Consider the following 27,716-nt stretch of genomic DNA (forward strand, 5'->3'; position numbering starts at 1 on the left):
ATTGTTGGACGAAGAGAAGCCAACTTCGTTTGTTTATAAGAAACTATAGTTTAATTAATTATCGAACGAGTTGGCCGCAGAGAAGAATTGCTTTTTTTTATCTCTCTTCGCTTTGTTTCGGTTCTTTAGAGTTTCTACGGTTCTTGTATTATATTTAATTTAAATGAATTTATAGATATAGAATAATATAAATATAAACGTGATATGTTGATCTTGTTGAAGAAATCGGATTTAAGCTATGATGTAAGTGTTTCAAAAATATCTATCTAGTACTCATTAAGCCTTTGTTTTTCATCATAAAACCAAGTGATCCAACTCATTCTGTTTGTTTATAAACGTAATGATTATTGAAGGCCAGTAAAATTCCTGTTTCTTTAATGGTCGTTTAAAAGTTTTTAAAATTTTACACGTATAAGCCAATTAGCCAATATGGCTTGATAAAAGTTTAGACATTTCGTTTGTTTTTACAAGGAAATAAAACTGTATTTTTTTGCATATAACTTTTTTTTAATTTATATGAGAAAAAAAGTTCTTTTTATATGACGAAACAACATTAATTCTTAGTAATCTACATAGTTCTTCTTCCCAGTATTTAAATAAAAAATAATGTACTATTGGCTTAAATCCTATAATGGTCAGCTTTTTTATATTTAAAGAAAAGAATTTTCCATACATGTAGCTGGTCTATTTGGCACGTTTACAAATTTGGCTCATAAAAATAAATTTTTAGCTCTGTGAGAATGCAGTATGAATTGGGTTTTCGGATGGCTTCCAATACAATAGTGGCTCATTTAATAAAAGCCAGGAGCAGCATTGAAATTTAATCTTTCATATCCTGAAATATAATTTTCAACATAGCAAAGAATGCCTGGATAATTAAAATTAGTGTATATGAAATTGTATACTTTTATGATTCTCTCTCATCTATCCCACCACTCTTTGTTGAAAATTGAAATAGGAGTTGTTGGATTTTTTAAAACAATGATGGTATTGTGTTATATAGTTCTTTAGCTGTAATGATTGCTTAAATTAAACAATCAGTGAAATTCAACTTTTGAAATACGATGGGTTTTTTTTTCAACTGGGGATTCAGACATTATTATGTAATAAATGATTACTTTAACATCCGCTCATTAAACATACGGAGGCTTCATTGGACAGTGGCTAAACGTGGGTGTTAGTCTTTTTCTTTGACTGGGAATAAAATTTTCCCTTTGATAAAGATAAGTTTGAAAATATTCTCATCATTTAGTGGGAGAAAGTTCTTTGATGTTCTTAACCTATTAAATTCATCTGATACCCAATAACCGTATCAAGTATTACAGATAATCTTTCTACCTTAATTATTTTTTTTCTATTTTATAATGTAGATCGTCTTGGATTCCCGAAATTGCGAATGATACTGGAATATTGATGAACAAGTTTAGGCTTCAAAATAAGTCGTATTCTTTACGGCCAATGGCCAAACCCATATTACTTCAAGAATTCGGCATCTCTGTAGAAGAAATTTACAATAGCAAGAATTTGAATATATTAACATGTCAGAGGTTAACACCGTTTATAATGAAACTGAACTTAATGTTATTTCACCGCGTAGTTCAAGCGAAACTAGTACTAGGTTTATCGAAAATGTTAGCAATAGCATAAATAATAATGTGTACGTGTCGGACAAAGAGAAGGAACCATTAGCCCCCGAAGATACATCCCCAAAAATTATTGTAAACACAGTCAATGGTGGCTGCTCCTTCACAATTAAAAATTGCGATACCACTAGCTCCTTAAGTCTTTCAAGTCAATCCATACCTCCACCATGTTCAGATTCCATGCCACTGCGAGATGCCCCTGATGGCGGTTGGGGATGGGTCATTGTTTTTGCGTCTTTCATGATAAGCCTCATATCCGATGGAATATCGTTATCATCCGGAACCATTTTCGTGGAACTTTTGGACTATTTTGAAGAAAGCAAGAGTAAAACGTCATGGGTGCTCTCAATAATCTTGAGCATGCCATCATTAGCTGGGCCCATTGCCAGTTATTTGACAGATCGATATGGGTGCCGTATTATATGCATCATTGGTGCTATCTTGGCTTCTTTGGGATTCATCATAAGCTTTACGGCCACGTCTTTGTCGTTTCTATATTTTACATTCACTGTTTCCGGATTTGGTTTGGCTCTGTGTCTGGTGACGTCGGTGGTAATTGTACCATACTATTTTGAGAAGAAGCAAAGTTTGGCAACGGGTCTGTCAGTTTGCGGAACTGGCATTGGGACATTTTTGTTTCCTCCTCTGGTCAGCTACTTATTGGAGAACTACGGATGGAGAGGTGCTTTCTTGATTCTCGCAGGGTTTTTTCTCAACATAGCCGTCTTTGGGTGCCTCATGAGAGACATTGATCCGTTTGAAACCAAGGAATGTGAAAGTAGTGCTTCCGGAGCTGCCGAATCCAGAGGAGGAGTGAGTATATTTGGATGTTTTGTTGCTTTCAGGGTTTCCACACGTCAGGGAATTTAGAAATGGGCCTAAAAAGTTGGCAAATTGTAAGAATTTAAAAAAAATATGGCCTTAAAATGGTCAGGGAAAACATGGAATTTGAATCTCAAAATTTTGTGGCAACCCTGAACTTTATTTGTATTAGTTTTTGTCTTACATTTTATTGGATTTTATTGCAGGTTAGAATTGGTACTCCTAGGCTACTTTAACCTTCAGATTTATTCCTTTTCATAAATCCTATATTGACCTAGGTGCATGTAGCTATAATATTTATGCTTTATTATATTGGATTTCATATTCTTTTTCGCTGGGTTTCTTAAGCTCATAAATCAATGATTTAACCGTTTCATTTGTTTTTATGATCTTTCTGCGGTTTCGTAGTGTGGAACCGATGATGACGACGAATTTGCTGGTATCGAGCATTTCAACCCTCGCCTTTGCAATTCCCTTCTTCAGCTTCCAACTTATCTGCATAAAGACTCCCTGAGTAACTACATCTACGATGAGATGGCAAATAGAGAACGCAAGCCTAAGGAGAAGGTGTCAGAAGCAAATAAAACCCTCTGGATGACCCGATTTCTGGAGAGCCCCGCTGTGTCCAGCCCTCCTAACATTGCAAGCCCTCTGTCGCCCATTAGCACTGTTGTTAGGATTAACAGTACAGACTCTAATGGACAGCCGGCAATTGTGTTGCAAGATGGAATTCAGGACGCTTCCAAAGAACGCTCTAACTCTTGCAAGAGAAAACCTAGTCATCGTTGGTCGAGGCAATCTGGCGGCTGGAGCATCTCAAAGGGTTTCACGCATAATTCTGAGTACCTGAAAAAACTGAGGCTTCAACGAGGAAGTATGACCTATCGTGGTAAATTCTAATGCACAATTTCTTCTAAAGTTAAAATTATTTTATTAATTTTGCAAATTCTTTGACAGGGGCAATGCTAAACATTCCTAGGTATAAAATAAGAACTACAAGCTGTCCTGATATTTATCGCAACAGCGTTACAACAATCAGTGAATCCACTAAGGTAATCAAAGCAATTTTACTAACCACTTCTTTAAGCTATAGTTTAAATATTCCTTCTATTAGAAATATCAGTTTCTACATGACTTAAAGGAAGTTCTTCGCGATATGGTAGATGTCCGAATTTTCAAAAATATTCGTTTCACCTTCTTTTGCATTTCCAACTTCATGCTCTATTCCTGTGTTGATATCATCTACGTCTATTTGCAAGACTATGCCATCACTTTGGGCTATGAAAAAGAGCCAGCGGCATTCCTAATTTCCATTTTGGGGATTTTAAATACTTTGGGCATGGTAAAAATCTTTAGATCTAATTTCATTTTTGTTAGAGAAACTAATACGTTGTTTATCAACAGGTGATTGTGGGTTACTTTGGTGACAAGACGTACGTAGACTCAGCCCTTTTGTACATGGTTTTCGTGGTTGTATGTGGCTTCTCAATGGCTCTAATCCCATTCGTTATGGATTATTCCATCTTGGCCTTCATTTCCGCCATCTATGGCTTCACTATCAGCGCAAATTATACCTTGATGCCTGTCATTGTCGTTAATCTCATATCATTAGACAATTTTACAAGCGCATATGGGATGCTTTTGCTTATTCAAGGAATTGCAAGCCTCGTGGGACCTCCGATTGCTGGTGATATTATTTTCTATTTAGCCTTAAAATGTTTCTGTTATTGGTAGTGATCATACGGGGACCCAGACCCCAACCCAGTAAGTCAGGGATTCCTGGGTTTTCAACCCCGACCTTACTCTGGTCGGTTTGTTAAATTTTTTGGTTGAGGGTTTTTTTTAGTCAGGCTTTTCAAATACAAAACACGCCCAAGTGAGCGCTTAGCTACAACCAAAACAATGATGGCGGGGGCGAGTCAGACTATTCTCTCAGGGACTTGTCTCGTTTGAAGTTACAAAGGTCGCGTCACACTCGCCTCTTGTTCGCCGTTGTTTTGTTTTCGTTTGTGGTTTTATTTGTACTTTTAAAGCGATGTGCTACTTTTTAATGAGTTTTGTCACTTTTGTAGTTAGAAAACGCGTAAAAATAAAAATTCATAAAAGCCGTGACCCTACCCAACCCGATTTTTCCGGGTTTTTTCTCTCTCCAACCCTGACTCATATGTCACTCCTTGCGATCACTAGTTATTGGTTAAGCCTTGACACTATATAAGCCTTAGCTCGAAGGGTGGTGGTGAGACAATAAATATTTAACCTTTGCAACAAAGATTAAATATAGATCTGAATTTCCAAATTGCTAGATGATGGTTAAGTTGCCTAAAAGAACATTGCAGTGTCGAAATATTTTTAATTAAAACATGCCAAGCAATGTTTTGATTATATAAATGTATTAAAAGAGCATCCGGTTTACGATTTAGATTTCTATCAACAAATTTCAAGTGCTCTAGAAACACAATCCACCATCCTAATGCAAATATTGGCTCTTTTCCAAAAATAGCTTCGTCCCCCACGAAGTCTCCTATATATAGAAGCTTTAAATGTTTTTTAATGTATGAACAGAATGCAGATCTTTCATTAATTAGGCCTTAAAAATTACATCTCTCACATGGAAAAAAACTATTTTTATCAGCTATCCCATCCCTTCACTATAGATGTGGTAATTTAGTTACTAAATGATTCCAACTAAATTTAGGTGTGTTGTATGATCTCTATGGCACCTATCAGCTAACTTTCTTGGCAACGGGGTTTTCAATCATTCTAAGTGGCTTTCTGGTGGTCCCTGTCGCAGAATCGTTTCCTTTTTTTTACAAAACGACCCAAATTAAAGAACCCACCACAAATTCCATTGTCATAACTGAAGGCGAAGGACGGAAAGAAACGGAATTGATAGATGATTTTCCCCAACAAAATGTTCGTTTTCACGATGAAGTCAAACATATTCCAGAAGGCAATAACAAACATACTTCTAATTGCATTTGATTTTTAAGCGAGTCAATATTTCCTCGTTTTAACCCGGTTGTATTTTATTTAAGTTTTGGTTTGTTCAGTTTTTAATTTATTTATAATCTCATATTACGTTAGGTGTTCGATTCTTTATCATAAGTTATGATATTTTTATTTTATAAAGGATGGGCAAGTAAAGAGGTTAATATAAAAGTTGTAGTTTAGAAAACAGCACCTTGTTTTTATTATCAAAAATTATCTTGTAAAAAGCAAGGAAAATGAAGGGTGAAGTTTATGAACTAACAGTGGGTGATGTCATGAGTTATTTTTCTGACGTCTTCAATGGGATATTGTAGAGACAAGTCGGGTACCTGACTTAGTCTGGCTTTTTAGGCCCGACCCGACCCGAACTTGTTTCGGACTAGGCCAGGCTCAAAATTATTTAATTTTTGGCGGGTCTGGTTGGGCTGTCCTTTTTTTCGTTGAAAGAAATTGGGACCAGGTTGGGTCAGATCAGGCTCAATTTTAAATATGGTCAGCTTGGGCAGTGTGTGTTTTTTTTTTGGGGTTGGGCAGGATGTTTCATTGGTTTTTAGAATTTAGCAGTGGCATAGGTATTAACAACATTGTTAGCATTTACTGGTTCTATTATTTCAGTAGGATCGGGCCAGGTAAAATTATTTTTTTCAGGTGAGGTTCTGCCAGGTAAAATTTATTTATGTTTTTTTGGGCTGAGAAAAATAAATTTATTTAGATTTTTCTTCTGGTTAGATCAGGCAAAAAAAAAATTTTTTTTTGGGTCTGGTTGGGCTGGGTAAAATTTATTTAGGTTTTTTTTGGGGTTGAATCGGGTAAATTTTATTTCTTTTTGGGTTGGGCCAAAAATATAGTCAGCCCGACTTGTCTCTAGAATATTGTAAACCCAACCCCAACTGCCTCCACTCTTTGTTTACCCTGAACATCGTAGTTCAATATACCTTAATTAGCTATCAAAGTATCCAACTAAAGGTTTTTAAGGTTTGTTTTTTATTACTTGCTTCTCTTGCCCATCTGTACAAACTTTTTATTTTGTTTTTCAAACATTTTGTTGATCTGATCAAATTTTTACCATCGAGTTAATGCGAATACACTCTTAGTATAAATTTAAATTATGGTGCTTTGGACGAAAACTTAATATATGCGAATTATGTGAAGATATTCACTAACGTCTAGTTTGGAAATAATAAATATTCCCTGGTGTTTTTAATTTAAAATATAATATTTGTTTGAGCATTTTATAACTTCTAAAATTCTAAATTAAGAATATAATATTTAAAGTTTGCTATGAAATGTTAAAATTTATCATTAGGGCTTATCATCTAGCTCTGTACTTTTTGTTGCCAATTTTAACTGACTCACTTTGGATAATGCATTTTTTTTAAAATGTCGGGTCCAGAAATTGGTTTAATGGTGAAATTTAAATGGTCTATAATTAATATTAAAATACAGTACCTAGCAATTTACCATACAAGTTTTAAAATTACTTAAATTTCATAAGTACAAGATTTTCCACCAAGTTTTCCCAACATCGACAATTTTATTAGCTTAAGATTGAAAAAAATCACTTTTAAATTAACCAAACTCCCACTTAACTATTGTAAATATGAAGAATTAGTGCCTCATAATGTCTATATATTCATTAGGTATTTAATTATAATTACATTTACTAATATGTGTACTTTGAATGGTTTTTTGGAGGTTCCGGAAAGCAAAAAAAGCTTTTATCACCAAAACTTTTAAATTTAAAATATTTTGCTCAGAGTAAGTGTTCAATATGAAAATTTACGCCATCTCTCCTAAAACCTTGATCTGTTTTATATTTTAAACGTGTAAATATCTGAGATTTTAATTTGCAAAATGGCATATTTTAAAAGAGTTAACGTCGCGGCTTTACCTTTTTTTACGTAATTTTTTTAGTGCCATTACGAAGGATGATTGGGAAGTTGTTAAATTTTTTAACTTATTTAAATCAAATTTTTGAAATTTATTTTATTGAAACTAATAGCTGTTAATTTGCAGCTAAGTTAATCCTCTGACCTTTTTCACTCATATTGGGTGCGTAAAAAATGCTTGTCATTATTGGAAATGAAAAACTAACTGGGTTTCTCCTCAAGGGAGTGCTAAATGATTTTTGAATGGTTTTGAGGTTCAATATCATCCATTTAAAAAAATATTTTTAAGTTCAAAGAAAGTCGAATATTTTTCTGTTTAAATCAATTAACACTGCCCCAAAAATTTTATCATGGAATTGAAGATGGAAGCTTTTAGTACTGTAACTAATAAGTTAATCTTCCATTAAAAGGGTGTACCCAGTGAGGTTTTTTAGATTAGTGAGAAAATTTTGTGCCAAAGGCCAAAAAGTAAAAAGGATATATTACTGAATGAATGGTTGATGCTACATGAGTGTGGGTTTTTGATAAAGGTTGCTGAAAGAAAGTGGAAGTAAATGTTGTGATTAAAGTACGTGTACTTTTACAAGCGAGATATAATCATATGTAAAAAATAACGGATAGTACACAAATGACTTTTGTACAAAAATTGAGGAAGAGTTAAAAACTTTGGGATAATGAAAAGATCTGTGTATGTTAAAACCAAAAACAAACTAGGTTTAAAAAAATCAGTATTTAGATAAATAATACCTCCGCTATCATATTTTCTATCAGGTTGTGATAAGGCGTTTATTTTGTTTGTAAGTTATGAGCCAAAATTTTATTATTTGAACTTGATTGTAGTTTAAAATTATCATATAAACTTAATTTAGTGGCGGATCTTAAGTAATATGTGCTTAACAATATAAAATAAATATATTTGCTATCTTTGGATTATTACGAATTCCTTCTACGCTCTTGGAGCCTCTTTGGATCACATTTTGTGTTCCCTTACTAATTGCGATGGCATTCAGAGATCCATCTGAGAGGGTTTGGGTGGGCTCGCAGAGTGATGAAAGGAATTCATCATTATTCTCACGCATGCATCTGCATTTTCAGAATAAGTGCTTAAAATTAAAGACTTCATTGTACAAACATCTTTAAATCACTGGATAATGATATCTCAATTAAAATAATAAAAACTACAAATTTAAATATATTTATTTCAGAGGGGTTTCTCGTCATTTTAGACTTCCTGTACTAAGTGCTAATCAGAATCTCTTTAAATACATATAATATTCCCTTTAAATAAATAAAACTTCATTAGAATTTGAAAAAAATGTGTAATTTTAAATTTTGTGTACATTTTTTAGGAACTAATGTTCAGATGTGATTTATTTCTGTCCAGTCCACAATCATTTATTTATAAATTAATAGTTTGTCTTAAAACATTTTTAGAGGCGTTGAATGTATTTTGTAGTATTTTGCGACTTTGTAAGATAATGTATAAAATATAAACCAAGAACAATTTAAAGTATAGTCATTATCTTTTTTATAGAAGAACAAAGGATTGTTTAGTATTAAAGTGCTACATCTATTCATTTGTTGAATGTGTTTTATCTTGTTTCTAGTCTTATTTTTGATCAGTATTTTAAATAAAAAGGTTTAAAATAATTCGAAATAACAAAAATATGGAGAAAAGTGCCTAATTATATTCGTTTAACAAAATATGCACAGAATTTAATGCAGTATATAATTTACATTGAAAATTTCTGGCCATTAACTAATACACCAATATTGTAATCATTGTAGCCCTTTATCAATAATTAAATCGTTTCAATTTATGCGTTATCTTATCAATGTTTATTGTGTTAAGATCATATTTTCTTTATAAGACCAACTTTGTTCTAAGGTTTGTAATGTGTTTTTGGGGTGAAATAAAACTTATCTAGGCGACCCTTTTTAAATAAATTTTCAAAAACATTGAATTAAACCGAATGTAGGTTAATATTTAACTAATAGTATAATATTTTTTTAATGATTCTAATTTTTTAACGGTGTTTATAAATTATAAAAGAGTTAAACAGAAACCAAGAACATCCTCTAGAGGCTGCCAGCTAGGAGCAACAAACACAAGGAGAACGCAGCTAGAGCTAGCCTTTAAACACGCTAACCACGGCCGCCTGCACGCGCTCACGCTGCAGCGTGAGCGCGCGCAGGGGGCCGTGCGCTAACGAAGGGTTGTGTACGAATTTCATTGGACGAGCGTCACGAGCCTTTACGATGAACGTTTTACGGGCGGGGGGGGGGAGACAATTTCCGAATTTTCCCCTTCCAACGGCAAAAGGCGCTAAAGCGTCTAGCCAATGAAAAACGTATGCTCCTAGCTGCCAGCAACATATACTATGACTACGGTTACATGGAGCTCGGAGCGTCGACGTAAGGAAACGTCGACGTTTATTTTAACCGCACGAACTTCGACGTTCGGAGAGATACGTCGACTTAACGAAAACTACCTCGAACCGTCGATTTAACGCCTTACGTCGACGTTCGGCGCTGCATGTAACCTCTTTACGACGACGTTTCCTTGGCCAGTAGGGGTTTTCCTACCGCATATCCGACTGTTCTGAAATAAATTAGTTTTAATTTGAGTTTTTTATATTATTTACTATTTATATTTATTTTTATATTTATATAATTATTATATAAATATTATTTTATATACTTAATTTTATTTCCTATTAATTTATATACTTAATTTTATTTCCTATTAATTTATATATTTCATTTTATTTTCTATTAAGTTATATACTTAATTTTATTTCCTATTAATTTATATCCTTAATTTTATTTCCTGTTAATTTATATATTTCATTTTATTTCCTATTAAGTTATATACTTAATTTTATTTCCTATTAATTTATATACTTAATTTTATTTCCTATTAATTTATATACTTAATTTTATTTCCTATTAATTTATATACTTAATTTTATTTCCTATTAATTTATATACTTAATTTTATTTCCTATTAATTTATATACTTAATTTTATTTCCTATTAATTTATATCCTTAATTTTATTTCCCATTAATTTATAAATAATTTTAAATTTAAATTTATAATCATGAAACTTTTTAAATTATACTGAAAATATAATGAACATAATTTATAATTAATATATATATAATAAATTAATCATCGTATAAAAGATGTCATTTTATATATTATTATTATATGAAATACTTGATATATTTATATTTAAAAATGTATTATTTTATAATTGAATAGTAATAGAAACTTACCTAAAATTATATGCTAATAAAACGCGAGTAAAGCATATTTTTAAGGAGCGCCAAAATAGCCTGTTTTGGAGGGAAAAATCCGAAGTATTTTTTGAAACGACGATCATGTAACCGCTCCCCTTTTCGGAACGTCGACGTTCGTCGAAAGTCGACGTTAAGAGCCACATGTAATCGTAGTCTATGTTGCGGACGATAGTATTATTGTTGAATACTTGAAACACGTTTAAATAAATAAATAAAACAAAAAGTGAAAAGAAGATTCACTGTAACTTCAGGGTAAATACATTATTTTAACATTTTTTATTAAATAATATTAAGTTAAAATATATTATAAGCGCAATAAATTATAATATTAGGTTTCAACAAGTTTTAAGCTTTCGTCTTTTTAAACCTAGAATAATATTGTATATTTAGTAAGGGCCGGTTTGTAATTTTATCTGACTGAAATTATTTTCCATAATAAAGGTACAAACCTGAACAGAAATCATCCTCCTTGAAATGCAGGCTGCAGAGCATCTATCTTTTACCTATTTAGTTCCAAAGATGTACCTAAGCATCTTTTATCTTCAATTATATTAGTTTTAAGATTCTTACTCATAAAACTAATTAGATTTACAGAAAATACTACCTAAGAACGGTTATAAACTCGTGAATTTGCTATATATATTATTAATAAAGATTTGTTATTATTAAAGATTTATAAATTTTAAGAGACATTATTTACGCGTCAAAACGCTCTAAACACCTACCTCTACAGCCTTCAAAACTATGTATTCTAATATGGCGCCTTCGTGTAAAAAACGCGTCTCTTTTTCTTCATTTAATATTTATAAGGTAATATTTTTTTTAATTATAAATTATACATAAATATATTGCGAAAAGATAGTTTGTCTAAATAGGAAAGTGGAAAACCGAAGAAAAAACATTTTCCCACGATTTCGCTTGTATTCCCCGCCTTTGGTGATAGTAGGTTTTAGGTCGTACGTAGCGCCCCTATCGGGATGATTTATACACGCAAATTAACATTAGATGCGAGGCGATTTACAGGGCCGCTAAAGCGCGGTCATAGAAATCTTATACTCCTACCTAGAATGCTCCAGTTTACGGGAGAACCTGACGCCAACGACTAATGATTATATAGTCTTTGCTTAAGCTTCAGCCAATCAGCGACCATTCATCAGTAGCGGCGCTAAGGTTTTTTCACAGGTGGGCTAATTATTTTGTGGCCCCTAAGAATTTTGTGGCCCTATACAACTTTAGTGAGCCCTTATAACTTTCCCGGAAACGAGAAGAGCAAGGTCGTTTTATTGTTGCGGCTCTCGTCGCGTTTACTGACCTTGTATCCGACCTGGAGGGGACGCGTGCCATTTAAGCCCCTTTCTTTTCTTTTCTTTCTATTGTCCATTCAACTTTCTCTCAATTTCTGCTCCCTTCCCCCCGAATCTATTTGTTTATGGTCTACTATCTTATTGAGTAAACGAATTGATTTTGAAAGATTTTTTTTCTCCAGAAAAACGTTTCTTGGCAATAAAAACAATTTCTAGAGATAAAGAAAATTCGTAAATTCAAATATGTGGCCTCTTAATTATAAATATGTGGCCCCTCTCAGAAATGCAGGGGGGCTAAAGCCCACTTCAGCCCACCCTTAGCGCCGCTACTGCCATTCATTGACTACGGCAAGCCGCTAGCGCCATAACATGGCGGTTAAAAATAGTAGAAGCTCAGACGATGTTAATTCCCAGAACAGGTGAAAAGAAACCATTTACAGCGATAGGCTGTATCAAATTGCACGATTAGTCCATTTTTATCAATAACGTTCTACTCTAGAAATTTAGTATTATTTGCAAATTTCAGAAAAATCCAAAAACAATAGAGTAGTAGCACTCCGTAGCTTTGGCCATGGCCGCCATTGTGGTCGCGAATTTTTTATTAATAGGAAAAAGCATGGGTGACGTCGTGTGACGTAGCACTGCCATTACTCGATTCGTAGTTTTAAAAAAAATAAGTTTTTTCAGGTGTAAGAAAAAAGGTTTCCACGAGAAAGTTGTATATTAAAACTTACAATTAAAATTGATTCCGTTGAAATAGTGGAAAATAAACCTAAGTTTTGGGAACATGGATAAAAAACAAGTTGGTACTATCATAGAAAACTATTCGCCAGTGCCAAACCGCGCGAACTGTCCTTGCGCGGTCTATTCGCCACGAACAATATTCTTGTTAAGTTTTGAAATTTTTTGTTTAGGCTTAGTTTATATTTATGGAGTAATAGTCGCAAGCCAAATTTTCTCTCCTCCAAATAGAACGAAACCGGTCTACCGTTGTAATTTCTGGCTATTTCATTTTAGTTTATCAAAGCAGGAATCCATACCTCTACTTGAAATGCTTATCCTGCCGTATCGCGTATGGTAAGATCATTCTGACGGCTTTGGCCCCGCCTACGAGATAAAAAAACCCCCTCTGTGCGCACTCCCCTCACACGTTGTTGTTGGTTAACATAGTGACGTCAAAAAAACCGTCAGCCACATCGAGACGAAAATGTACCGCTATAAGCATTACAAGTAGAGGTATGGATACCTGCTTTCATTTTTTTTTTCACTCGAAGATCTATTTGGTCCGAGATTCACGTCTATAGGTTTGCTCGAAGACCTATTTGGTCCGAGATTCGCGTCTATTGGTTTGCTCGAAGACCTATTGTTACGACCATAGAAATCTCATAGGTAACTAGAATGCTGCCGCCTACGGCCGAGCTTGACGCCAGTTCGCCTTGAACCCTCAGCCAATGAGAGGCCGTAGAGTGGTTCCGCCAAGGAGGATAATTGGATCCGCTACTATAGCGGGAGATAGGTGACGTCATTCTCACTGGTGACATTAAATTCTTGGCAGAACCACTCTTTGAGCTCTGATTGGCTGAGATCTGGCTATCGTCTGCCACGGCATTTGGCCCATTTGCCAGTTACACGGCAGCATTCTAGTTACCTATGAGATTTCTATGGTTACGACCTATCTGTAAGTTTTTAAATTTCTTCAAATTGGTTTAGGGTTTAGCTTTTTTATCCTTTTTCATTATGGACTTTTTCTACTTATTCGTGTATTTATTTTATCACAGTATTCTTGAACTGTTCGGGCGCAGACCATTGGCTACTGAGAAACGTTTCCGGATCGTTCGGGACTATCCGAGCAGTACTTACTCAAAAGCAGGTACCATCAAGAGCCCAAAGCTGAGCTCTCTTAAATTCGTCTGCAATAGTTTTTTAGACTAGTTAAATAAATCATAGACGGTATATATCCCTAAGGGGACTTGAAAACGCCTACCTTCCACTGCATAAGCGTCGCTGTTTCGGAGATGCTGAATAACGTGGAAAAGATCGGGCCACTAATAACGTGGAACCGGATTAACGCGGATTCGGAATAACGTGGAAAATGTTAAAACCGGAATAACGTGGAAAATGTTAAAACCGTAATAACGTGAAAAATGTTAAAACTGGAATAACGTGGAAAATATTAAAGATGGAATGACGTGGAACCGGAATAACGTGGAAATTGTTAAAACTGGAATAACGTGGAACCGGAATAAGGTGGAAACTGAATAACGTGGAAAATGTTAAAACTGGAATAACATGGAACCGGAATAATGTGGAAAGTAGATTAAAATGTATTGGCCTAAAAGTATGCTTAAATACAAAACTTACCTTTTTAATTTTTAAGAGCCCTATTTCTATTGATTATACAGACTTTTAACTGATCCTTTTTTATTTATGCTTTTATCCTTCATGTCCCATATTACGCGAGGACTTAACGATTTCATTGAGTTCTTAAAGGGAATAGAACCTCCAACGCGTTCTTTATGGAAGACCCCGTCAATTTCCTTTCAATCAGCGATTATCAGCGGACAATATTGGAAACCTCTGGCAAGAAACCTTAATTAAACGTGCTCCGATTACTATTAAAGTTCCCAATCCTTATATTAATATTTTACGTTGTTTTACCAACAACAGAGCTGGTATGAGTGTCAGTTATGACTTATTTTTTTTAATAATAAAGGAATTTTGGTATCTGACATTGTCCGAGGTTTTCTACAAAGAGTCAATTTGTATTTCGACTTAAATATAATACTTTATAATATTATTATTTATCTCCACCTTAGGCCTAAGTCATCAAGCGACTTATAATGCCTTTAAACAGGTGGCCGGGTTACAATGCGTAGGAGGGTGATGGAAGGTCCTTCATTCCACGCGAGCCAAAAGCTCCCTGCACTAACCTCGACAAGTTCTTATGGAAGGGGAAACCGAAGAACTATTTCCAAGTCTGTTCCAGTGGCTTGATATTTTCCACGTTATTCAGGCGACCCGCTGTTTCTCTCACTGACGCTCTGTTATTGTAAGAGGGGGGAACAAAGTTAAACGTAATCTTCTAAGCGCTTCAAATGACCTGGAAATCTCCCGTTTTTAAAGTACTGCCGTCTTTATTCAGTTGGGGCCCTAGCATCGATACGAGCTCTTGGAGTTGGTCGTCAAGCGACTATGATGGGATCATGGGGTCTAAAAATAAGAGAGTATACTCGTCCCCTTAGGGATATATACTGTCTATGATCACACCAACCAAAGAATATAAAGCTTTATATTCTTTGCACCAACTCAAACTCTTCACCTAAAAAAAAAATTACAAATTTCAAAATGTCGATCTCTAGTTATGGTTATGCGTCTTTAATCGCTTTTTCTTTCCTATATATAAAATAATTTGTTTATATTTATCGTTCGTCGTACAATTTTATCAAATGCGGCCCCTTTTATTATTTACCCATGAAACTTTGATATAATTTTATATCATTTTACTAAAGGCGAGGAAAATGGTTGCACAGTTGACAGTTTACGATCATAGCTTTGCTGGTGCTATCAGTGGGTTTTTAACAAGATTTCTACTTCAACCCCTTGATGTTTTGAAAATTCGTTTCCAAGTAATTTAAAATTATACCTAGTCAGTTAATGTGTTACTATTATGCAATATCGAAATTTCAGTTACAAGTTGAACCTATTCATTGGGGAGTGCAATCATCAAAGTACCGTAGCATCTATCAAGCTTTGAAATGTATATACACAGAAGAAGGTTTGACAGCATTTTGGAAGGGACACGTACCTGCTCAAGGATTGTCCATAATATATGGATCTGTTCAATTCACATCATTTGCCTTATTCAAAGAGAAGCTATTCCATTCAGACTTGGCTAATAATCATATTACTCATTTCATTTGTGGTGGACTTGCTGGATGCAGCTCAACAGTCATAGTTCAACCATTAGATCTACTTCGTACGAGATTAGTTGCTCAAGGAGAACCCAAGGTTATATCTTGCCTTTTTAATAATTTTGAGCCTTCATTGGTGTACTGTAATAATTTATCAATCACACAAGAAATAAGGGTACATTAGTAAAAGCATAACTCTTCATAGGAATATAAAGGAATTATGGATGCCTCTCTGAAGATAATGAGAAATGAAGGTGTTAAAGGCTTTTACAAAGGTTTAGCTCCAACATTAATTCAGATTGCTCCTTACGCTGGAGCTCAGTTTGCATTTTACAAATTTTTCAAAGAAATTGTTGATATTTTAGTCCCTATTGAAAATGTTGGTACGTTTTCCTTTATGAAATTAGTGGTATAAATTTATTTTACATTTACTCTTAATTAATTTAGGTATATCTAAAAATTTATTCAGTGGTGCGTGTGCCGGTTTGGCTGCTAAAACATTAACATATCCTTTGGACGTTGTAAAGAAACGACTTCAAATTCAGGGTTTTGAAGAACCCAGGAAACCTTTTGGGGCAGTTCGAACTTATACAGGCACGTTGAATTGTTTCCATCGTGTATTTGTTGAAGAAAGATTAAGGGGCATTTACAAAGGGCTAACACCTAGTCTGTTAAAAGCTTTTTTGGCAACTAGTTTTCATTTTGCTTTTTATGAACAAGCTTGCCAAATTTTACTATTGTCTAAGAAAGTATAGTAAATTTTATGTAATTTAGTAATATATTTTATTCTCTGTAAGCTAATCAAATGCGCAGATCTGAGAAATTTAGGCAATATTTATAAATTTATATGCAATAAATTTTATTATGAAATAAATGTTATAAGTCTTTATTCAATATCTTCAGGCCGTACAGGATGAGCCAATGGTACAACTGATTTTTTAAAAATGTCTCTACTGAGTGCTTTTCTCATATCAAATGCATCTTCATCTGGATCTCCAGAATAATATTCCAAGACTCTACGATAGACACTATAACCTAATTGTTTGTACATATCAACCGCCACTTTATTTGAGATGCGAACAAAAAGGTCTACGAAGTATGCTCGCTTCTTATCAGAGATTTGCTCTAAACCAGCCATTAAAGTAGCAGCCAAACCTAATCTTCGGTATTCTGGTGCGACAGTGAGAGCTGTAACGTGTCCGTGCCAGTTGTCTCCTGGTCCTTCAGCTTTACCCATAATGTAGCCCATTATGTCTCCATTTGGGGCTTCGGATACTTGAAAGTACTCTGGCCAGTGGGCAAGATACTGGAGATAAAAAGGTACTCCATAAGTCTCTGTTAAGATGTCCAGATTTACGTTGTTGTAACGGAATAAATCGTCGCAAGTAAAAGGTCTAACAGACGTCATTTTCTTATTTAGAGAAATTTATCTAATGCACCTAACAAGGCCTAAAGAACTTAATGTGCAGGACCGATAAATGACAATAATCGTCTGCTAGAACTCAAATAACGCGAAATCGCGATTCGCGAACAATCTTGTAACCAGTGTGAGAAATAAGGCACTATCACAGGCCAATCGCCAGTTTAAAAATTAAATGCTTGGGGTGATAGTGGCCCTGGTGACCACTTAATTAATTCCCTTCAAGATTTTAGTTAATTTAAAAATTCTATATTAATCCCTAAAATTCTTTGGTCTTGGCTTCTATGCTGTGTGCTACCTAGGAGCAACAAACACAAGGAGAACGCAGCTAGCCTTTAAACACGCTAACGAATGGTTGTGTACGAATTTCATTGGACGAGCGTCACGAGCCTTTACGCTGAACGTTTTACGGGCGGGGGGGGGAAGACAATTTCCGAATTTTCCCCTTCCGATGGCAGCAGGCGCTAAAGCATCTAGCCAATGAAAAATGTACACAAGAAAATCCACGACTTTTGACGGGTTGCGTTCTCCTTGTGTGGGGTGTTGTGTTTGTTTCTCCTAGGTGCTACTGTGCTTGGCCTTGTGTCAATTGCATAGATGTGAGAAATGTATATAAAGTTCTAGATAAATTTCGGGGCGTCTAAGCCTAACATAAAATACGGAATTGACACTTAGCAGACACCGAGGAAGGCACGTGATCAAGAGCGCGAGCTCTCTTAGCATTTTAGTACAAAGTGCTTGACCTTTCCGCAGGCTGTAGTCTTTAGACACCATCTGTTGGTGACTTTAAGTATAATTTTTAAGCAGGAGACAATGGCTCTCGCGACGATAGCACGAGCTTTCTTACCGATAGATAGCGCCTTATACGGATAGCCTGCAGAAATTTACGCGTTTCTGCTAGCTGTCACCTCCGTATTCCCTCCCTTTGAAATATTTTATCTAGACCTTTATATACGTTTCCTATATCTATGGTCAATTGTGTGTATGGCCCAGAATATATTGAAGTTACTAAGAATATTGGACTACAGGATTCTTATTATCATCCTCGCAGCTTTTGGAGCTTATATTTGTCTGCTTTCCCATTCAAGTTTGCTATATGGTAATGGTATAACCTTGAATGCGCCTTAAATGCAGACGAACTTTCTCGACAAAAGCTGTGAGGATGGTACCAGGGGTTAATGCTATGCTCAAATATTATTATAAATACGGAGGTGACAGCTAGCAGAAACGAGTAATTTCTGCAGGCTATCCTTATAAGGCGCTATCTATCGGTAAGAAAGCTCGTGCTATCGTCCCGAGAGCCATTGTCTCCTGCTTAAGAATGATACCATATGTAACATAATCAGTCATAAGTATGCCATAAAATCATTTTCGTTAATGAAACCTTGTTCAAGGGATATGACGCAAATTACATCACTTACAACTCCGTGATGAAATACGCGTCATCAACTTTACTGATGGGAAACGGAAGTTAATGAGAATACCTCGCGCGTTTCTGGCTTTGCCCATGTCAAGTTTAGCTCGTGCCTCGCGATCACATGATTTCATTTCCATGGTAACCTTTTCAATAGCGCAAGGATTATAAGCATTTTTGCATTTTTGGGTCCGCTCAATGTATGTTCCGCGTGAAACAAGGTCTCATTGAACTTTTTTCAATGGAAAGGTCAGGTACTTAGTACTAAAATGCTAAGAGAGCTCGCGCTCTTGGTCACGTGCCTTCCTCGGTGTCTGCTAGGTGTCAATTCCGTATTTTATGTTAGGCTTAGACGCCCCGAAATTTATCTAGACCTTTATATACATTTCTTATATAACTGGCATCCATCAGAGAACGATTTTGTTTGTAGTGACCATTTTTAAACGCGAATATAGAAATATTCAAAGGAAAACAGAGACTGGTACCCAACGCAATTCCAACTAAGAATTTATTTCATGTTGAAGTAGAATCTTCAAAGCATATCTCTCAAACAACTGACACATACTTCGATCACGGATCTATTCGTGTAGGTTTAAGTATAAATATTAATCTATTACTACCATGCGGAAATTACTGTTAGATTTTACATATCTAATATTTCCATGGGATAATAAAAGGATATTCCACCTTACAGTTGAAATGTCATTTTACTATAACCATAAGTAACATAATAACAATAAGTGTGACAATTAACGAGATTTACAACCAAACTGATTTTTATAGTTATTGCGTAATCAAGATGTTTTCTCACCACATAGCCCTCTAGTGTCTAAAATATGCGAGACTTCCGCTAAGCCGAAATATCTGGTTTCAGATAGGCGGAATATTAGAAAAAATTAAAAAAGTTTTTCTCGGCGCCACGAGCTCATGTTTTTTATCACGCGTGATTCGCACGCGGGCTTCAAAACCAAGCCAAAGCCCCTCGCGACTCCAGAACGTGCTCTCCGATATTAGGCTTAAATTTTTATCAAAAAGGAGTCATCATCCAAAACCCCCCGACTCCAAGTCACAGCTTGAAGAGAGTATCAGTGCCGAAAAAAGGTCCGGTTAGAAAATTAGCGTTAAAGCAATAGGAAGTGTCATACTTATTGTTATTATGTTACTTATGCTATAACCAAATTAAAATTAAATTGCACCTTCATCAGATTACCAAAGAATTATTTTCTCGACACACATGACCTTCGTGAATAATAATTTCTTATTTAATCGTGTCACCGATAGAAGGCACTTTCCGCAGTTTTTACCTCACGACTGCTAGGTCTTGTTGGTACCCCTTCTCTCCTCCAAGGTGACTCGAGGACGGCCAAGGTTCCTAGAGATTTACGCTAGAGACGACTCCATTAAAATTGTGATATTTCACGTGCCATGTTCTTCTTCCAGAATTATTTAACGTTGTGAAATTTTTTAACCTAAGACATTCAAAAACTCAAAATTTACTTTCCATTAAAAAAAAATATGTAATCCATTTAGAGAGTGTTTCGGGTTTAGAGAAGGGAAACCTTTAGTTTAAAATAATTATAGGCCTATAAATAATAATAATAATATAATATATTTAACACTACTCCTACCTATGAAAAGATACGTTTGTGCCTAATTTATAATTGCGGCAATGTGAAAACGCGCAACTTTCGACCATTTTAGCAGAGAGTGTAAAGATTATGAGAGGCGTCTCTCTTTCAAAAAAGCGTACTAACTTTTTTTTTCCCAAAAATGTCCACTACTACCGTAAGAGCGATGGCGCCACCAGTGGCGCCGTTCTCACAGCGCGTGCGTTTCGATGTTAGGTTTAAAAGAGACGCAAAAACTTTCCAGATTTTTAATGCTAGTTTTACAAGGTTTTTAAATAATTTAGTAGGTCTGGGGTATATTCTTTTGTTTTAAATTGTAAAATATCGAAAACAAGAAATCCTTGTTTATCTTTTTTTAAGTTTCCAAAGGAAAAAGCCTGGTAAATTCGCATTTTCATTAGATAGGCTTATTGGCATATTAACTTAATATAAATTTTAGTTCTATTTTGTGGCTGAAAATTGTAAATAATGATGGACTTACAAATAAAACTACGGAATATTTACACGTTAACCATAGAATTTGCGCGAATCATTTCATTGATGCCAGTTTCATGAATATTAGAACTAAAAATAGGCTCACACCATCCGCTGTGCCAACAATTTTCAGTCTTAATGACTCTACACCATTGGAAATTTCAGAAAATGGTAATTTCAATTCAAGCCTTGCTACTCCTCTGGGAAGATCTAAATGATAATTTTGGTTTTAAGTTTTTATTAACGGACAAGATTAGCCAAGATTTTGTAGATAATTTTCTTGGATCTATAAGACAGAAAGGAGGCAACCGTGATCATCCCAATAGACAACAATTTCGAGCTGCATACAGGGCTGCCTCTGTAATAATCTCTTGAAACCACCGGATTCTAATTGCATTGATGATTTGGATGAGTTCATTTTAAACATTGACACTTTTAAAACTGCAGCTCCAGGACTGGATGAAGATTTCTCCAATTTTGAAAATCTTGTAGTCTCGCAAAGCCAGGGGCAATGTTCCGATGAAGACTTAGAATTTTGTAAATCTATTGAAAGTCCAAACCTGCTAAAACAAAATGTTCTTAGTTACATTTCAGAATATCTAATTCACCGCTGCTACTCAAACCTTCAATGCTCTTCTTGCATAAGTCAACTCAAAAAATACAATCCAATTGTTGACCCAACAAATCTGCTCTTTTACTTTTAAGCTTTCAAACCAGCAAAGAATTCTTCTATCAGCTGTTCAGCAGCCTCATCGTACCAACTGATAGTTTCTTCAAATTTGTAACGGAGACAAATGAAGTATTTGACACCAGTTTTAAGCTTTTATCGCACATGACAAATATTAAAGGACGTTTGGAGAGATTCATCATTCAAAGAATTGACAAGAAATATTTTAAAGCTAATGAAGATTCTCCATGTGCAACTGCTTACCAAAACATGATATCTTTTTTCATAGAATTCTGCATACATAGTTCCCTTAAAAAACAAGATCTCAACCATGAATACATGAAAACCCAGAAAAGATAAGTTAGGAAACTGTTAAAAATACAATATTAATCACATTTTACCAACTTCAATGTTTCCTCGTATTTTTTAACTTATACCGCTCTGTTCTCGTTAAGCCTCGGCAATTTCATAAAATTTCCAATGAATTTCCTTGGTTAATCAAACAAATTAATTCTTTTAGTATCAAAATATTATAAATAGTCCGCTTTCTTGTACTTACGTTTCTTTATTTTTCATGGAATTGAATTTTATTAATTTTAAATTAGCCTAATTCAACTATGTTTAACAGCCATGACTGATGAAAAATACTTTCCGGATGTTTACAAAATTTAAAAATTTTCCAGTAGCGACATCGTGTGTCGGATAGTATCGTAACCTCTCCTATGGGCGCGTGCTCTCAAAATCTTATACGAAATTTTAACGTTACGGGAATAGGAAGAGACGCCTCTCATAATCTTTACACTCTCTGATTTTAGCACTTGTAAATATCAAACTTGTTTGCGTCTCTTTAAACCCTACGTCGAATTTCGCGCTTGTTCTTTTTTGTAGCCATCAGTAGATGTCACGAAATAAGTTTTGATAATTTCGAATTCTTATTTAAGATGGCGCTTTTTACTGAATTTACCTCACGACTGCTAGTTCTTGCTAGCATGTTTATTGTTAGGCTTAGCCTATTCGCCGGTGGTCTATTTTATTTAATATGTCTATGATTGCAACGGGGTCAGGCGGCTTTCCACTGCAAGGACCAAAGAATAGCCAGCAGACGTTTTAGTGTTTGCAAGGCCCTAGGAAAATCTGGCCAGTTCATTGAATTGGGAATAATACTGCTAGAATTACAATTACGATTTCGGTTGCCATGGTTACGCGGGACCTGTTCTGAGAAGACTGTACGAAATTCATCTTTATAATTAGGCGGTAGCGCCATCTATATTTTGTAAAGTTATATGGCTAAAAATAAATAATTATTAGCTAACTCACCGTAACTTGTGTTAAAAAGGATGGTGTTGACAGAATAAAATTATTTTTAAACAACTTCAAAGGTTTGTTTGTTACGAGAAATCATACATTTTAATTTCGCGTCAGATTCGCGTAAAAATTCAATTGCCATATAGAGGCCACCACCAGAGACAGATGCCGCCACGGTAGAAACAGAGATCCTGCAGTTATAGAGATGCGAAACTCCGCCGAAAACCTGACAAAAAATGCAAGCATCAGCGCCGCCCTTCGGCCGGAAGGAAGCGCCCGTTTCAAGCCGAGAGACGCAAAAATTGTAAACAACGGTAACAATCCTAGGATCTCTGCGATTACTCCCCACGTACAGGCGTCGCTGCGATCGGCAAAATTTAAAAAAAAACTGGTTTGCTTAGGGTATAGGGAGTTTCGCATCTCTATAACTGCCAGGATCCCTGGTAGAACGATAAAGTTGATAGCAAACACGTAGGTATAGAAAGTCTAAGGGGGGGACGGGTTATAACACAACCAGATTAAATCGCGAGCGTAGCGAGCGCGAAATTTTTCGTTAGCAATAACGCAAATTTAAAGTACTGGCCAGACTCGGGACGAGTGACAATGACATTTCCGCACGTGTATCAAACGAAGTTTTTTAATACATTTAATGTTGCGTAAGAAAGGAATCGAGTCCTAAGGGCGGGGTTTAAACCCCCTAAACCCCCCCTTATATACGTGCTTGGTTGATAGAGTTTCCTTATTGAAAGAAATTGGTCCCGCGCCAGCCAGATTTAGTTGTACCTCTATTTATTCTCAACTCAATGGGCCAGCTCTAAATTGGGATACATAGATTCATAATTAATACGAACCTTATCAACATCATTTCGAAAGGATTTGATTGCAGTTTATTCTTAATTATCAATGCATTCAATGGGACCTAATTCTTTTTCGTACAAACTAGAAATTAATATTGGGGAAATGACTAATTTACTAATTGAGGAATTAATTAATTAATTATATTTTTAGTTTATTAACTAATGGAATTATTTATTTTTTAACTATGGAAATTATTTATTTTTTAACTATGGAAATTATTTATTTTTTAACTATGGAAATTATATATTTATTTTTTAACTATGGAAATTATTTATTTTTTAACTATGGAAATTATTTATTTTTTAACTATGGAAATTATTTATTTTTTAACTATGGAAATTATTATTTTTTATTAAGGAAATTATAATTTATTAATTAAAGAAATTATAATTTATTAATTAAAGAAATTATTAATTTAAAAATTAAAGAAATTATTAAATTAAAAATTAAGGAAATTATTAATTTAAAAATTAAGGAAATTATTAAATTAAAAATTAAGGAAATTATTAATTTAAAAATTAAGGAAATTATAAATCTATAAAATAAGGAAATTATTAATATATTAATTAAGGAAATTATTAATTAAGAAAATTACAACTTTTTAATTAGGGAATTAATTACTAATTAAAAAACGTATCACGTTAAAATATTCTATTAAAAAATATAAAAATTTAAATGTTACAAATACATTGCGATCGTAATATTGTAATTATGCGTTTATGACCGGCATCTGGACGACTCGCTCATCGAAAAGTAATTTACTATTAAAGATAATTACAAATTTACTTACAAGGAGACTACCCGAGGTGGTTATCTCCGATTTTGTTCAAACTCGGGTGGTAAGTAGACCTTCATGTAACTTGAAAATCCCTAAAAGGGTGGACAAGAATGGGCTTTCGTTTTGCCATGGCAACCAAAAATGATTTTGACAACTTAAAAACTTATTTTCTCTATGGAAATTAACATGGTAAAATCAAAATATTAATATTAATATTAAATATCAAAATATTAAAAATTTCATCAACTAGAAACATATTTCACATCATAACTCAATCTGGTACATTTGGACCAATATACGTCAATTTGGGTAAATATGAGTATATATACATATATTGGGTAATTACGAGTAAATATACATATATTGGATAATTACGAGTAAATATACATATATTGGGTAAATACGAGTAAATATACATATATTGGGTAATTACGAGTAAATATACCTAAATTGGGTAATAACGAGTAATTATACCTAAATTGGGTAATTACGAGTAAATATACCTAAATTGGGTAATTACGATTAAATATACCTAAATTGGGTAATTACGATTAAATATACCTAAATTGGGTAAAGTTTCGAAATTTCGGTGATTTTGAGTTATAACGAGTAACGATAAGTAAATTGGGTAAATTTGGGTAAATATAGGTAAATTGGGTAAATTTGGGTAAATACACGTAAACGGGGTAAATACGAGTTAACATACGTAAAATGGGTCAATTTGGGGTAAATATTCTTAAATTTGGTAAATTCGAGTATTTGTACGTAAATTGGGTAAATTGGGGTAAATAAACGTAAATTGGATTAGTTCTGGCATTTATATGTCAATTTGTTAAATTGGGTAAATTTAGGTTTATAATCTTAAATTGAGTAAATATAGGTAAACTAGGTAAATTTGGGTAAATACGAGTTAAAATACGTAATGGGTAAATTGGGATAAATATTCTTAAATTGGGTAAATACGAGTTAATTGGGAAAAATTAGGTAAATACACGTAAATTGGGTGAATTTGAGTAAATACAAGTAAGTTGGATAAATTTGGGTAAATATACGTAAATTGGGTGAATAAACGTTGTGGAACACTTCCTCCACGCTAGGGTAAAGCAGCTATGGTGCAAGTAGGAAGGTAGGTACGGACCAGGATAGACTTCAGTCTGAACACTTACTTTATTTCTAAAAGTATCTGAACTTATATACATGTAAAAAATATTTTTTATAATTTTCCTTTTTTTTTTAAAATAAATACGAAAGATAAATAAATATATATTTTTTAGTTCCCCACATTACTCCCCTTCCAGTGCCCGGTATACCGGGAGGGAGGCTTAACACACCTTCCAGACCGCGTATACTGGCACGCAGAACCAGGTAAATCCTCGAATGTCACTCTTTTCTTTGGCTTCAGACTCGGTAGCGCCGCCGGTCCAAGTAGCGTTACCCTCGGCAACTCAGTGAACTCGACAAACGCTGGCTTGATACGGTCGATTGAGACATTATCAGTACGCGTCTTGATGCGAAGCTTGAAATACTTGTCGTGTCTTTCTAGCACCTCGAATGGACCATCATACTTTGGTTGCAAAGGTTTCTGAACCGCATCCCGCCGAATCCATACGTGGGAACAAGTTGGTAGCTCTTTGTGAACGAACACGTTCTGCTTGGCATGATTAGAAGCAGGCACCGGGCGAACTGACTCCATGACTGATCGCAAGGAGCTGAGAAAGTCGTCCGGACAGCACCCTCGTTGAGCAGGACGGAAGAAATCGCCAGGCAATCGAAGTGTTTCACCATAGACCATCTCTGCTGAACCGGCTTTAAGATCTTCCTTGACAGCGGTCCGGAAACCCAATAACACGGACGGTAAGGACCGAGTCCACTGATCATCGCCCCGCGCAATGATGGCAGCCTTGAGTGGTCGGTGTACTGCCTCGACCATCCCGTTTGCTTGGGGGTGATAAGCCGTGACCTGTTTATGGCAAGCACCCAGATGGGTTGCGAGGTCCTTGAAAAGACAAGATGCGAACTGACGCCCACGATCCGAATACACAATGTCCGGACAACCAAAACGTGCAACCCAGCCATCGTAGAAATCCCGACAGACGCTTTCCGCCGTGATATCACGCATCGGGAACGCTTCTGGCAATCTGGTGAAACGATCCACGCAGGTAAGTATATAAGAGTACCCTTCCGATGGTGGCAGTGGCCCCACCAAGTCAACGTGGACATCTGAGAATCTTTGCGCCGGAAGTGGATAACGACCATGAAGACTGATGGTATGTCGACCAATTTTGCTTCTCTGACACGGTACGCAGGCTCTCACCCATCTTGCTACGTCGACGTTCATCGAGGGCCATACGAAACGTTGAGCCATCTGCTTACGTGATGGCCGTATCCCCGGATGAGATAAACCATGGACATTCGTAAAAACGTGTCTCCGAAAAGTCTGAGGAATATAAGGCCGGATCTGATTAGTCGAGGTATCACAATAGAGAATTACGTCTGTATCGGGAACCGCGATTTTCTTCAGCTGCAGCGAAGTTGACGTAGCTAGTAGAGTCTTCAATTCGCCGTCAGCCTGCTGTGCCTCGGCCAATTTCTGGAAATCCAATGGTTCCCGTTGGGTGGAGTCGATTTCAACTCGTGGCAACGCATCTGCGACGGTATTTTCGGAGCCCCGGATATGACGAATGTCCGTTGTGAATTGCCCCAAATAGTCCAAATGCCTCGCTTGTCGCGGGCTTGCTTTGTCCAATCGTTGATGAAATGCAAAGGTAAGAGGTTTATGGTCAGTATATAGAGTGAACTGCCTACCTTCGAGCATATGCTTGAAGTACCTCACCGCTGAATACGCCGCAAGAAGCTCCCGATCATATGCACTGTATTTTCGTTGCGCAGTCGACAACTTCTTTGAAAAAAACGCAAGTGGCTCGACGTCCACCCCGTTCCCCTGCTCCAGAGCAGCACCAATTGCGACATCAGACGCATCGACCTTCAATACCAGAGGGGCGTTTCCTCTTGGATGGGCTAACATTGTAGCTCCCTGAAGGATTTTCTTGCAAGCGTCGAATGCTATCTCGGCCTCAGGAGTCCATAGGATTTTGGGCACCCTTCAGATATTCATTCAACGGCGCCCGAAACCTGGCCACGTTCCTTATGAAACGATGATAAAAATTCAGCATACACAGGAACCGGCGAAGGTCGGAGACTGTCACTGGCCTAGAATATTCAACAATGGCCTTTATCTTGCCCGGAAGCGGAGCGATCCCACCTGAGTTGACCAGATCCCCAAGGAATTCAACTTGCTCCACTCCGATTTT

The 27,716-nt window shown here is 35.5% G+C and overlaps 3 protein-coding genes and 1 long non-coding RNA gene across 8 annotated transcripts; 2 read left to right on the plus strand and 2 right to left on the minus strand.

Moving 5' to 3' along the window:
- Window positions 1–47: 47 nt before the first annotated feature.
- LOC149961968 (monocarboxylate transporter 12-like) lies at window positions 48–9,107 on the plus strand. 2 transcript variants are annotated; one of them, XR_016481180.1, is made up of 8 exons: window positions 48–243; window positions 1,371–2,456; window positions 2,874–3,354; window positions 3,423–3,517; window positions 3,580–3,807; window positions 3,870–4,152; window positions 5,161–5,790; window positions 6,008–9,107. XR_016481180.1 is itself a non-coding variant. In XM_090177705.1 (7 exons), the coding sequence occupies exons 2-7, from the start codon at window positions 1,539–1,541 to the stop codon at window positions 5,445–5,447; spliced, it is 2,292 nt and encodes a 763-aa protein (XP_090033831.1). In that variant the 5' UTR covers window positions 48–243; window positions 1,371–1,538; the 3' UTR covers window positions 5,448–9,107. The 2 variants fall into 2 exon arrangements, 1 of the variants encoding a protein (XP_090033831.1); XM_090177705.1 differs by having other exon boundaries at window positions 5,161–9,107.
- Window positions 9,108–15,116: 6,009 nt separating this feature from the next.
- Window positions 15,117–16,721, plus strand: LOC149961969 (mitochondrial thiamine pyrophosphate carrier-like). 3 transcript variants are annotated; one of them, XM_090177879.1, is made up of 5 exons: window positions 15,117–15,343; window positions 15,455–15,576; window positions 15,638–15,958; window positions 16,067–16,244; window positions 16,309–16,721. In XM_090177879.1, the coding sequence occupies exons 2-5, from the start codon at window positions 15,469–15,471 to the stop codon at window positions 16,614–16,616; spliced, it is 915 nt and encodes a 304-aa protein (XP_090034005.1). In that variant the 5' UTR covers window positions 15,117–15,343; window positions 15,455–15,468; the 3' UTR covers window positions 16,617–16,721. The 3 variants fall into 3 exon arrangements, with proteins under 3 accessions (XP_090034005.1, XP_090033996.1, XP_090034013.1); XM_090177870.1 differs by lacking the exon at window positions 15,117–15,343 and having other exon boundaries at window positions 15,358–15,576; window positions 16,309–16,720; XM_090177887.1 differs by lacking the exon at window positions 15,117–15,343 and having other exon boundaries at window positions 15,358–15,576; window positions 16,331–16,501.
- Window positions 16,722–16,732: 11 nt separating this feature from the next.
- Window positions 16,733–17,361, minus strand: Naa20A (N-alpha-acetyltransferase 20 A). The gene has a single exon (XM_090177932.1). The coding sequence runs from the start codon at window positions 17,267–17,269 to the stop codon at window positions 16,748–16,750; it is 522 nt and encodes a 173-aa protein (XP_090034058.1). The 5' UTR covers window positions 17,270–17,361; the 3' UTR covers window positions 16,733–16,747.
- A 3,221-nt stretch (window positions 17,362–20,582) lies between these two features.
- On the minus strand, window positions 20,583–21,906 carry LOC149961971 (uncharacterized). Of its 2 annotated transcripts, none has more exons than XR_016481210.1 (3): window positions 21,859–21,906; window positions 21,421–21,773; window positions 20,583–21,357 (listed from the first exon to the last, which is right to left on the minus strand). It is a non-coding gene; the product is annotated as an uncharacterized LOC149961971 (long non-coding RNA). The 2 variants fall into 2 exon arrangements; XR_016481211.1 differs by having other exon boundaries at window positions 21,421–21,617; window positions 21,729–21,895.
- Window positions 21,907–27,716: the final 5,810 nt, after the last annotated feature.

This window comes from Leiobunum rupestre, chromosome 1 (assembly GCF_980474605.1).
Source record: "Leiobunum rupestre chromosome 1, qqLeiRupe1.1.hap1, whole genome shotgun sequence".
Classification (NCBI taxonomy): Eukaryota; Metazoa; Arthropoda; class Arachnida; order Opiliones; family Sclerosomatidae; genus Leiobunum; species Leiobunum rupestre.